Source organism: Aquarana catesbeiana, linkage group LG06 (assembly GCF_042186555.1).
Source record: "Aquarana catesbeiana isolate 2022-GZ linkage group LG06, ASM4218655v1, whole genome shotgun sequence".
NCBI lineage: Eukaryota > Metazoa > Chordata > Amphibia > Anura > Ranidae > Aquarana > Aquarana catesbeiana.
Window position 1 is genome coordinate 260,520,047 of NC_133329.1, and position 12,993 is coordinate 260,533,039.

The 12,993-nt window shown below is 40.7% G+C and overlaps 1 protein-coding gene across 1 annotated transcript in view; it reads left to right on the forward strand.

The window, feature by feature from the left end:
* LOC141146728 (aldehyde oxidase 1-like) overlaps window positions 1–12,529 on the forward strand; it is a 303,420-nt gene extending 290,891 nt beyond the window's left edge. The window contains exons 32-35 of the mRNA XM_073633238.1: window positions 5,130–5,195; window positions 5,585–5,773; window positions 6,914–7,081; window positions 11,786–12,529. Coding sequence (XP_073489339.1) covers window positions 5,130–5,195; window positions 5,585–5,773; window positions 6,914–7,081; window positions 11,786–11,842 — 480 coding nt within the window. The 3' untranslated portion in view covers window positions 11,843–12,529. The remainder of the gene's footprint in view (window positions 1–5,129; window positions 5,196–5,584; window positions 5,774–6,913; window positions 7,082–11,785) is intronic.
* Window positions 12,530–12,993: the final 464 nt, after the last annotated feature.

Genomic DNA, 12,993 nt, shown 5'->3' on the forward strand with positions numbered 1-12,993 from the left:
AAAATGAATGTTTCAACCATGCTTTTGTGCCGAGCCAGGAAGAGAAGTGCGCCTCTTCTTTAAAGGTGTTTTTTTCCAGAGAGAATCCATGGGGCAGGAAAATTTAGGGATTGGGTCCTGCCAACCTGGAAGTTCCAAGGGCGAGAGATGCAGGTCCTGCAAGAAAGTTGGAAGTTCCTCAGGAAATCTCAATGTGTGGGAACGGCCATTTTTTGTAGCAATCAGGCAGGCTGGGAAGCCCCATCTGTATGTGATTCCGTCAGAACGTAGATGATCTAGTAGCGGTTTCAGGGCTCTACGGCGATCCAGGGTATCCTTGGAAAGGTCTGGGTAGATGGTAATGGTAGCCCCATCAAAGTCAATGTTAGGTAAGCCTCGCATCTTCATCATGATAGCATTTTTATCTTCAAAATAATGCAGGCGACAGATAACATCCCTGGGTTAATCTGAATTAGCGTTACGAGGTCGCAAGGCCCGATGCACACGGTCAAAGCGTAGCGGTGTGGTGACAGGGTTCCCCAGGATGGTATTAAAAATGCCTCTTATAGAAGGTTCAAGATCAGTGTCTCCAGTGGCTTCTGGCAGACCTCTAACTCGAATATTATTTCTGCGGTTACGATTTTCGAGGTCTTCAAGCTTATATAAAGATGCACGGTGGGCGAAAGCCAGCTGGGTAACAGAGTCCTGCAATTCTTTAATGGCTAGTGCCTGCGTGTCCTGTCGCTGCTCGGCTTCCTCTACCCTGACTAAGATATGTGACATATCAGATCTAACGGCAGTTATTTCTTTTTTGATGGATTTCTCCAAATTGTGAAACATACCTGCAAGTTCTTTTTTGAGGCCGCTCATAAGTGCAGACAATTCAGAACCTGCGGGGGATCCCGGATCATCCATAAGTTCTGATCAATAGGAGGATGCTGGAGAACTCTCCCTCGCAGAGGCAGCGCGGGATAATGGAGAGGCACTTTTTCTCGAGGTTCTGGCCTGGTCGCCACGTGCGTTGGCCAGGTATTGCTGAATAGAGCCTGCAGAGACTGGAATAGAGAGTGATCTCTTGTTAGACGTTTAACTGGAGCAGAACGGAGTTTGGATGTTTTGGCGGGCATAACTGAAGCTATATGGCCGATAGCTGAAAAGGGCACTCTCCCTCACATGTGAGCAATATCACGCATTCATCAGAATGTTGTTATCACATAAAGGGGATGTCATGTAGGCAGATTGTAAAAAGCAGGAAATTATCGCATTTAAATAGCATGGGAACAAAGGCTATGGGGGCAAAGCGTCAGCTGAGGTTGAATTAGGTAGAACTGGAAACACAAAGATGGCCGTTTACCTCCGAGAGCAGGCTTTCCTAGCAACAGTGGCCGACCGGGTAATAAACGGCCACTTATGATATCGCAAGGATCCAAATTTAATATCACTTTAATAGGTACACAGCACAGCTTTGCATAGGGGGGATCTTGCTGACAGATTAGTGTAATTGAAGAGTCTCAATGGAATAGGAACTGTAACAGAGTGGCTATAGGAGTACTTGGAGTACCAAGATGGCCACCGACTTCCAGAGGTAGGCCGAAGCCGGGGACTTTCCTAATGGCTGTAACTGGCCGGGTGAACGCCGCCGCCAGGAAAGGATGTAGACTCTGTGCGGTGTGTGGGTGAGGGGGAGAGCTATTACTCACTGTGTCCCAAAGAGGCAGATCCACTGTAGATCAGTGCCCGTTTCTTAGTTAATGCAGGCCGGAGGCTCCAGGTAAGCAGCAGGCCGCAAGATGGTGTTAGGCCTCTGTGTAGCAGGTTAGAGGGGCCGGGCTCACAGGCAAGACACAGGCGCCGTTTTTTTTTTTTTTCCAATCCCTGGAGGACGGAGGGCAGCCTATCCGGGATGAGTGTCTGTTCGGAGCCCGATTCTTAGAAACGGCAGGCCGGAGGTTCCGATCGGGCCGCAGGCCCCAAGATGGTGGCGGGCCTCGCTTATGTAGAGTAATCTATAGGCCTGTGACACGGAGGTCAGTCAAAACCAAGAAAGGGCCCTCCGGAGATGTAGCAGAATGTCTCAGGAGGCTGTAGTGGTGTGAAAACAAGCTCACAGGGGAGGATTGGAGCTTGGATGGTGGCGGATTCTCCAAGTCTTGCATTTTTGCAGAGTTATTAAAAAAGAAAAACTGAAATATCACATGGTCCAAGTATTCAGACCCTTTGCTGTGACACTCATATATTTAACTTAGGTGCTGTCCATTTCTTCTGATCATCCTTGAGATGGTTCTACACCTTCATTTGAGTCCAGCTGTGTTTGATTATACTGATTGCCCTTGATTAGGAAAGCCACACACCTGTCTATATAAGACCTTACAGCTCACAGTGCATGTCAGAGCAATTGAGAATCATGAGGTCAAAGGAACTGCCTGAAGAGCTCAGAGACAGAATTGTGGCAAGGCACAGATCTGGCCAAGGTTACAAAAAAATTTCTGCTGCACTTAAGGTTCCTAAGAGCACAGTGGCCTCCATAATCCTAATTGGAAGACGTTTGGGACGACCAAAACCCTTCCTAGAGCTGTCCGTCCGGCCAAACTGAGCTATCGGGGGAGAAGAGCCTTGGTGACAGAGGTAAAGAAGAACCCAAAGATCACTGTGGCTGCGCTCCAGAGATGCAGTCAGGAGATGGGAGAAAGTTGTAGAAAGTCAACCATCACTGCAGCCCTCCACCAGTCGGGGCTTTATGGCAGAGTGGCCCGACGGAAGCCTCTCCTCAGTGCAATACACATGAAAGTCCGCATGGAGTTTGCTAAAAAACACCTGAAGGACTCCAAGATGGTGAGAAATAAGATTCTTTGGTCTGATGAGACCAAGATAGAACTTTTTGGCCTTAATTCTAAGCGTGTGGAGAAAACCAGGCACTGTTCATAACCTGTCCAATACAGTCCCAACAGTGAAGCATGGTGGTGGCAGCATCATGCTGTGGGGGTGTCTTTCAGCTGCAGGGACAGGACGACTGGTTGCAATCGAGGGAAAGATGAATGCGGCCAAGTACAGGGATATCCTGGACAAAAACCTTCTCCAGAGTGCTCAGGACCACAGACTGGGCCGAAGGTTTACCTTCCAACAAGACAATGACCCTAAACACAGCTAAAATAACAAAGGAGTGGCTTCACAACAACTCCGTGACTGTTCTTAAATGGCCCAGCCAGAGCCCTGACTTAAACCCAAATGAGCATCTCTGGGGAGACCTAAAAATGGCTGTCCACCAACGTTTACCATCCAACCTGACAGAACTGGAGAGGATCTGCAAGGAGGAATGGCAGAGGATCCCCAAATCCAGGTGTGAAAAACTTGTTGCATCTTTCCCAAAAAGACTCATGGCTGTATTAGATCAAAAGGGTGCTTCTACTAAATACTGAGCAAAGGGTCTGAATACTTAGGACCTATGTGATATTTCAGTTTTTCTTTTTTAATAAATCTGCAAAAATGTCAACAATTCTGTGTTTTTCTGTCAATATGGGGTGCTGTCTGTACATTAATGAGGGAAAAAATGAACTTAAATTATTTTAGCAAATGGCTGCAATATAACAAAGAGTGAAAAAATTGAATATATATATATATATATATATATATATATATATATATATATATATATATATATATATATATACACACACACACACACATACACACACTTAGTTATCACATGTATGTAATTACATGCTCTTTTAAGCTTTAGTTTAACTTTTTGAACTTGGCTGCACCGTAATCTCACAATATCTCACGAGATTATAGGCAGCCCACCCATTTTTACACTGATCTCGGCTGTTTTCAGAGGAAACACTTCTCCTCTGTTCTCCCTCTGAGAACTGAAGTTCTCAGCTTCATAAACCGGCTGCAGAGGAGATAATTTTCCTATGAGAACTGCTGAGAACTGAACTGAGAAAAAACTTCTCCGTAACTATTTTCTAGTACAACTCCTGCATTTGTTTAAAGAGGTAAAGCAGAATTCCATGGGCAACTGTGTCCACATCCTTTTTATCCATGGATAGGCAATAATTACACCTGCCCAGGGCAATCAGATTAATTCCCTGGATCAAAATGATTCTGCGTTATTGCTGAATATGGTATACAAGAAAAGATAACAATGGGCCTCGTAGAGTTTTACACCATATCAAGTTCAACTAAAAGACAAAAATACATTTCAAAATGCATCCTTGGAGCCCTAAACCTGCAGTATATCCAGAGAAAGAAACAAAAACCCCTATTAAAGCATTGCCTGATTTGCTCCAGCACTGGAAACATTCCTTCCTGATCCCTTAATCCCTGGATCTACAATGGTTTTAACTCATGTAGTGATGTGATAATAATTTTGGCTTATCTATGTAGTGCATCTACTGACCTGTGATGCTGTTTGTTTTGTACTGCACTCTGTAATGAGGTCACAAAGTGTGACCTGCCTATTGCACGGCATTATTGGGTAAGCCCTCTAGCAGAGCACAAGGACAAAGAGATAGAGGAAAATGGACCTCTATTCACAGAGCACAGACCAAAGCATCTAAAATTTACCACAGTAAAAGGAGTGAAGCTATCTGTAAAGTAATGCAGCATTCCTTCACTGAGATACAGTATGAACTGAGGACTGTACAATGCATTAATGTTCCTGTTTTGAGATTATGTAAAGTTGATGGTTCACTGGATGTTACGTGTTCTTACTATTCAGTATTGTGCTGACTATTGTCTATTGTAACTGACACATTTTCTCAGTTGGGACAGCATTGGTGCTTGCTAGATAGGCCATTATATTCTCATAAATATTACAGCTCAGTTCCCTAATACAAACACAGGTGGAGCAGCAACACACCAGTAGCCTGGAGAGGGTGTGTTTAGAATTCAGAAGGCCAGCCGTTCAGTATGGGACCCTGAGTAGCAGTGTTTACTCCAAGAGATCCAGTTTCCAGGGGCATTGTCCAGTTATGGTATATGCATAGTTACATAGGTCCAAGCTGGACTCATGTAAATATGTATAAAATACAGATACCTGGAATTCCTCTTTAATAAACCATTAAAATTAATTTAACAAGGAAACAATGACTGACTGTAGTTAATAATGTTGTTTTTTTTGTTTTTTGTTTTTTAATTTCTTCTCTCAGAATCTTCGTACAGATATAGTTGTGGATGTGGGAGAAAGCATAAATCCAGCATTGGACATTGGACAGGTTTGTGAACCTTTAAGCTACAAAAAAACATATTTTGGTTTGGTTTGTCTTAAGTTTTCATAATGGTGTATTTAGTATATATACATAACATACATTTATAGAAACAGTCCAATGTCTCATTCTGAGTTGCAGAAATCATTGCTCTATATAGATGGAGATAAATGTAGAGCACTTGAAATGGAGGAGTTACACTGGATGGAGTGTGAGGTTGCTGTAGCGATGGAGAGGGCAGTCAATTCCAATAGAGATGACAAAAATCTAGTGTCCTTTAATACTATGCGTACATTTTACACCTTTTTATATTTTATATATTGTGCATAGATGTACTTTTTATTTTTTTTATTTTTTTAAGTCAGGTCATGTGTATAAACTCAATTTTTTTTCTCTAGATTGAAGGTGGATTTACTCAGGGACTTGGCCTGTACACATTAGAGGAACTATTTTATTCACCAAAAGGTGACATGTATACACTTGGACCTGACAAATATAAAATACCAGCAGTGTGTGATGTCCCAACAGAGTTTAATGTCTCGCTCCTTGCATCCTCTAAAAATCCCTATACCATTTACTCTTCAAAGGTGAGCTTTGTTTTGCTTCATAATATATTTACTATGTGCATATATGTGTGTGTAGATATAGATCTACATATATATACACCAGGCTCACACTCTCTCTCCAACTGTAGCCCACACACACATTTTATTACTTTAGATGTGTTGCCTTTTAACCTCCATGGCGGTTTTCCCGAGTGTGGCTCATGGTTAAATTTCAGCACCATTAGCGGTAACCCCGAGCCACACTCGGGATAGCATTGCAGGATCCTGGTGCGGTATACTTACCTTATCCCCGGGATCCTGCAATGCCCCCCCGCTGTGTCCGTGGGCTCTGTCCTCCACCCAATGCCTCTCTGTGCCGGGCTCTGTTCCCTGCGAGCTTCGCAACGCACGGGGCGGAGCCCGGCGGCAAATTCAAAAAAGTGAAAAATCATAATACATACAGTACACTGTAATCTTACAGATTACATTACTGTATGAAATTATTTCACATCCCTTTTGTCCCCAGTGCTTTGTGCAATGCTCTGCATGCAGTTTTATATGATATATACTGTTCTTTCTGCCTGGAAACTGGAGATTGTCCATAGCAACCAAAAAGTGTCCCTTTACGTCAAAAGTGGTTTTAGACTAGAAAACAGTGATAGTAAATTAGAACACTTGCAGAATTGAGCGATAGTGAATTGTGGGGAAATTAATTTTATTATTATTATATTATTATTTTTTATATTTATTCATTATATTATAATTTATGATTTTGTGTTTCAAACTTCATCATACCCGGGATATCTACTAGACACTTGTTTGGACATATTTAAGTGTGTTATTGCTAAGAATTACAGGCCTACAATATAAAACGCCAAATTTCTATGCAAAATAATTGTACCACTTTGATATGCAAAAATTTGACATAATCATACCGCTAGGGTGGCTACGAGTATAAAGCATACTAACAGCATTTAGATGAACTGGTGGAATTTCTTTTTTGGGACATTTTTTGGGCTGTGTAAATAATTAGTAAATGCTTTACCTTAAAAATATATTTAATTAAAAAAATGCATTGCCATTGTTGTCCTTAGTAATATATAGCTATTGATTTACCTTCTTTATAGGGAGTTGGGGAGCCAGTTTTATTTTCATAACAAGATGATGTGAATTTTCTTACAGGGAGTCGGGGAGACAGCTGTGTTTTTAGGATGTTCTGCCCTTTTTGCCATAAAGGATGCAGTGGATTCAGTTCGTGCAGAACGTAACTTGCCTAAGATTTTTACTCTTAATAGCCCTGCAACGCCAGAGAAAGTCAGAATGGCTTGTGAAGACCAGTTGACTAAAATGGTGCGTTCTATAGGAACAAATTTTGTGTGTATTTATTTTGTTGTGTGCAGAGTTTTTGGGGTGGGGTACCTTTTTTTTTTTTTTAAAGTGTGTAGAATTTTAAATGTATGTGTGTGTGTTTGTTTTTTTAGCTAATTTCTTTACTATTCATAGAAAAGAAACATTTAGCACATGTTGCAATGGCATGACATTGGTATCCTAGAGCATAGGGGCTTGGGACCGCAGGCCACACTCGCCCATTATCTTAATTCTCTGGATACAATCATATAGTAAAGTAATACACACACACCATGTTATTGGTTTACAATAATTCATAAAGACAAAACATATTAATCCAATATTCAGATGAAATCAAACATACAGCAAACTTTTGCCCAGTTGTCATAACTCGGGCATCTTAACTTTATTAAACAAAGAAATACGTCCCCCCCCCCCCCCGGATTCTGGGGTGACCCGACCACACAAAATGCTCGCAACGGGGAGGGAGGGAGCTTTTTCTCCTGTAGTCCCGGCACTGCAAGAGGAAGGAGAGACCCTCTGCAGCCTTTTTATCACATCCCAGGGACATCCAGAACCTTCCCGGAATTCCCATTGGACCACCTTTTCCTATTTAAAGTGACAGTACTCCACCATCCTATATCTTATGCAACTTAATGGCTAACATGCACATTGCAACCAAACAGGGCTGGGTGGCTGCAGTCCCAACAAAGTGGGCTCAGATGATGCGCCCCCTTTTGTACATTCTAAAGACACAGTTTCTGAAAAGAAACTGCTTCTTGTGTGCTCTAACTGAAATGTCTTCTTCACTTTACTAGGCATGGGGAAGGAAGGGAGATGAATTGCTGTACTGACCTGTACTGACTCATTTAGGTGTGTGTGTGTGTGTGTGTGTGTGTGTGTGTGTGTGTGTGTGTGTGTGTGTGTGTGTGTGTGTGTGTGTGTGTGTGTGTGTGTGTGTGTGTGTGTGTGTGTGTAGGAACTGCAGCTTGAGCTATTTAGTTCTGTAAGCTCTGAAAAAAAACTTCACATTTTTTACTGAAGAAAATGCAAACTATTAAAAGGTTTCATATTTTAAAACACAAAACTTAGAAACATTTTTTTTTTCTCCGACCTGACCATAACAAAAAATGTTTATACCCAAACCATTATACATGTTCTTTAAAGCATATAAGAGTATATGCTTTTTTAAATGAGGTGCTCTGCTCATTGGAGAGTGATGTCTACCTAACAGACATTAACCATGTGGAGAAAGTATGCTACGTTTCAGATTCATTTAAGTACATCGGGTCTCTTCTAATGTTAATATAGCAAATTGTGCCACACTAAATGATCACATGCAATAACTATATCCAGCGACTTTGTGCTGTGTATAATCAGCAAAGCAATACTCAAATAAATGTGAAAAATATTTAAAATTTATAAGTTGAGCTGCACTAATTTGTTATTAATGGAATAACACTTTTTGTGTTGAACAGAGATCATAATTCAATAATATCTCCTCTAATGTTGCTCTTCTGTCATTGACGTCTTAAAGCAGGTACTTAACTCTGCAGATTAAATTGATTGTTATTAAAATAAAAATGTTAAAAACATTTGCCCTCTTAAAAAACAAAAAAAAAGTGCCCTTTAAAAAGAAGATAATTAGTAATCTTCTCTCCTGCTACCAGCACTACTGATTGCCACTGTATTGTAGAGAAACTGCTACTTGAAAAAATAATATAGCGTATACAATTGTGACACAAATCATATTGTAACTGAATGTTATTAAAAATTACCTTCCCTTTTCAATCTGCAGCCGCTGTAACTTTCTGAAAGTGCAGTGCAATATGGCTACCTGGATGTGTTCTGCACACAGAATACGTACAGAACTCCCTCCAGAAACATCATTTCTTGCTTTGTATGATTGGTTTACCAATTTTCCCAGAAGTCTGCACTAAGATACAAGTCAGATTTCAGGCATCCCCTGCAACAAATATGTCATTTTTGGTGAGATACTCCCAATAGGAAATCACGTCTAAAGGGATGCAGGCCCAGCAGCTTTCCTCATTAGTGCCCTGCAGGTGCACAGCTGATTAATAATTATGAAACCACTCCCATTAGATTCATTTTTTCCACATGGGCACAGAGAAACACAGAGGGATTTCTTCAGAATAACAAAAGGTAGGAATCTGTAACAAAGTTTGTTAAAATCCTTGCAATGTACATAGATCACACAGGGGGGAATATTTTTCTCAACAAAAGTGGAGTTACTCTTTAATAATCTTTCAGGGTTGCACAATATTGGGCATTTTTATTTTAGCGACAGTCACTTTAAGCCTATATTCTACTGTGTGTCTCATTTAATCAACTATTCACATTTAAAGGGGTTGTAAAGTCTCAAGGCTTTTCCCCTTAATGCATTCTATGCATTAAAGTGAAAAACCTTCTGTGCTGCAGCAGCCCCCCAGAGCCCCACTTTTATTTACCTGAACCTATTTGTTCCAGCGTCGAAGATGAGCCCAGCAGCTCCAGCCGCTGTCTCTGTCCTCATTGGATAGATTGATAGCAGCAGGAGCCATTGGCTCCCATTGCTGTCAATCAAATCCAGTGACACGGAAGACGGGGGTGGGGCCGAGTCCTGCTGTCTGTGTCAATGGACGCAGCAGTAGGACTCGTGAGCGCGCATGCATGAGTGCCCCCATGGAATGCGGCTCTCCGTGGGGGCACTCGATCAGGAGAAGGAGCACCGCCGGGCACCCCAGAAGAGGGGGATCGGGGGCCTCTCTGTGCAAAACCCTTGCACAGAGAAGGTAACTATAACATGTTTGTTGTGTATTTTGTTTTTTTGTTTTTTTAAACTAACCTTTACAATCACTTTAATGTTGTCAGGAGACTTAGTAGACCAGACTGCGTGGACTGCACAGAGATAACCCAAAATGCATGTAAAGCAGAGAGCAATAGACAATTTCATTGAAATCCATCTTTAGCGAGCCCAGCAAACTAGGAGGATTCCTCAATGCAGCCACGTCTGGTCAGGGATGGCCTTGGTATACTGTCAGGAGACTTAGTAGACCAGACTGTGTGGACTGCACAGAGATAACCCAAAACGCATGTAAAGTGAATAATGTTATTTATTAAAATAGATGATAAATCAGAAAATACAAACAGTGTACAACCAACCCAACAAACCCACCAACAACAACAATATATACAGCAAGAGGCATTACCAGAATCACAGATGTCAGCCAGGTCAGGGTCATACACGGCAGGTCAGCAGGACAAGGGATATTCCAGAAGCGTAAACGTTAGCCAAGCCAAGGTTATACACAGGAAGATCAGTAAATGAGGGACAGGGAACCAACGGGACAGAGAGGGGATGGATCGGGCTGAAGAGTACAGGAACACAGAAGGGACCGGGTCAGGATAAGCTCGGGAACAAGGTCGGATGCAGGCTCAGGATCGGTAAACAGGCAAACAAGGTCAGGGCTCAAGGAGAGAGATACCAAAACAAGCATGTGAGGGCTTGCCGGGTATTTATGGGACTGACAATAATTGTCTCCATGTAACACCTGAGCGCAGGGAGTTTTGTCTGCTCCATACTGCCAGGATCCATCCGCTGGTGGACGTCAGTACTGCGGCCAAAAGATGAAATAACACCAGCAGGGAAAGATTCCCCTGACAGCTCCAAACTGCCAGGAGACACCTGCTGGTGGACCCCAGTACTGCACGCCAAATGATATATCTTACCAGCGGACGGACCCTTTCCTGACAAATGTGTAATATTTAATACCTCACAAAGAATTTATAAAATTGCTCATTGTGACCTTTTGTGAATTTGAGATTTTTCAACTCCTCATGGTATGCTGCTCATTTTATTTACATCAATTGTATCTCATTACAAAATCCACACACTGCCTAAATAAATGTTACCTGCCAGCTTTGGAAGTAGTAATATATTGCTGTTCCCCAGCTGATGGCCCAGGCAGCCAGGATAACCTGTAGTGATGATCAAAAATTGGCAAATTTGTAAATTTTTGAGTCTTCTCATTTGTCAAGTTTTCAGAGGATGACACCACTTTTGAACCATGGTTTTTGGGTTCATACTTGCAATGATCTATGCATATCAGACAGATCTACTTGCAATTTTTCAGGTGAATGAAAAAAAGCATGAATCGGTGATTCTGGTGATTCAGATGGTTAAAAATATTGCTAATCACATGGGTTTTAACTACCGGTACCAAACATTACTGCTTGGGAGTCTACTGTTCATATTTCTGACTAATAAGAGTTTTTAGAAGGCATCAGCTTTCTATCCTGCCCAGTTCATGCTTCCTATTGAGAAAGATCTTCCAACTGGCATCTGCCTTACCCTATAGATACAAGAGTGCCATCCAGTCAAATTAGAGATGGATTTGGCAACTCTATATCTACAAACTGCGTATATATGGCAAGATCTTTGGCGCCCTTTTCAGATTTGTGTACTTTTTAAAATCATACAAATTAATCCAATTAGTGATGTGGACAAAGATTGTACAAAAAATTGTCACTCCCAAAGCCACTTTGGGAAGCATAAGATGTAGACCTCAGCTTGGGTAACTATTAGCAAATACTACATTCTGTCCAGCCACAAAAAGGATGCAATACAATGTCACTTTTCTGGAACACTTATCTAGAATCCAGAAACTGCTACAGGTTGGAGTGTAATTCATTTTTGTTGTATTTCAGATCCCGAGAAACAAGGATGGCACCTTCACCCCCTGGTCTGTGGACATTACAAAATGAATATGACATACTGTAATATTGATCAACAAGCACACTTAACCAACTTGGCTATAGTACAGTTATACTATATGTAATACATGTAATCAAAATGTTTGTCTTATATCTGCTTAACGATTTTGCTGAATCATTTGGGAACATGGAGAAAGATAATTAGTGATTGAAAACATTTTGTTATACTCTCTCACATTTTGTATATCCACATTGTTGGTGTTTGTATGTATTCTAAACTAAGTAACATTTAAAAAAAATCTATTCCACACATATGTCTGTTACCCTGGATGGCTCAAAGTTTGTATGTATATATAGCAACAAAAAAACAAGATAAACGTACCTCTAAGGATTCCTACTGACATCAAAGAAGGTTTACCCCACTGGCCTTTTAGGATTGTATTAGCTATCATCAAAGGGAAAAATTAACCTTTGTAAAAAAAAAAAAAATTATAATTGCAAATCTTTTTGCCGGTAAAATAATGTGCATTTATTTTTATTTTTTTTACTGTGAGCCTGCAAAGCATTGCACCCACGATCATCAGAGGTTTGGGGATTCATTTATTTGGGGTGTTTTATGGTTATGTTATATTGATAGGGCCTTTACTTTAATCAGTATATTGGTGCTATATTGATTTTTATTAAGTTTTTTTTTTTTTACTGTATAGCTTCCCCTAATAAAGTGAGTTTTTGTTTCAAGTGTGGCATTTTGGATTTTTTCTTAATTTTTATGTTGACAGGGCCTTTTTTTAAGTTTGCTGAAAGCGCATCACACACTTGTTACTATTTGTTCTTGAAGTTGCCTTTTGTTTACAGCACACCACTACTAATTCACACAAATAGAGCTTTCTTTGGTGGTATTTGGTCACCACTGGGTTTTTTTTTTGTGATCTAAACTAAAAAGACTGAATCTTTTTTAAAGAAAAACAATATTTTTTTACACTCTGCTATAAACCTATACAATAAAAAAAATAAAAAAATGTCTCCATAAAATTTTGGCCAAAATGTTTTCTGTTGGATGTCTTTGATAAAAAAAATCCTAATTTATGTATATTGATTGGTTTGCGTGAAAGTTATAGCATCTACAAACTGGTATATATACTGGAATTTTTTTTTGTTTTACTACTAATGGCGGTGATCAGCGACCTATAATGGGACTGCGA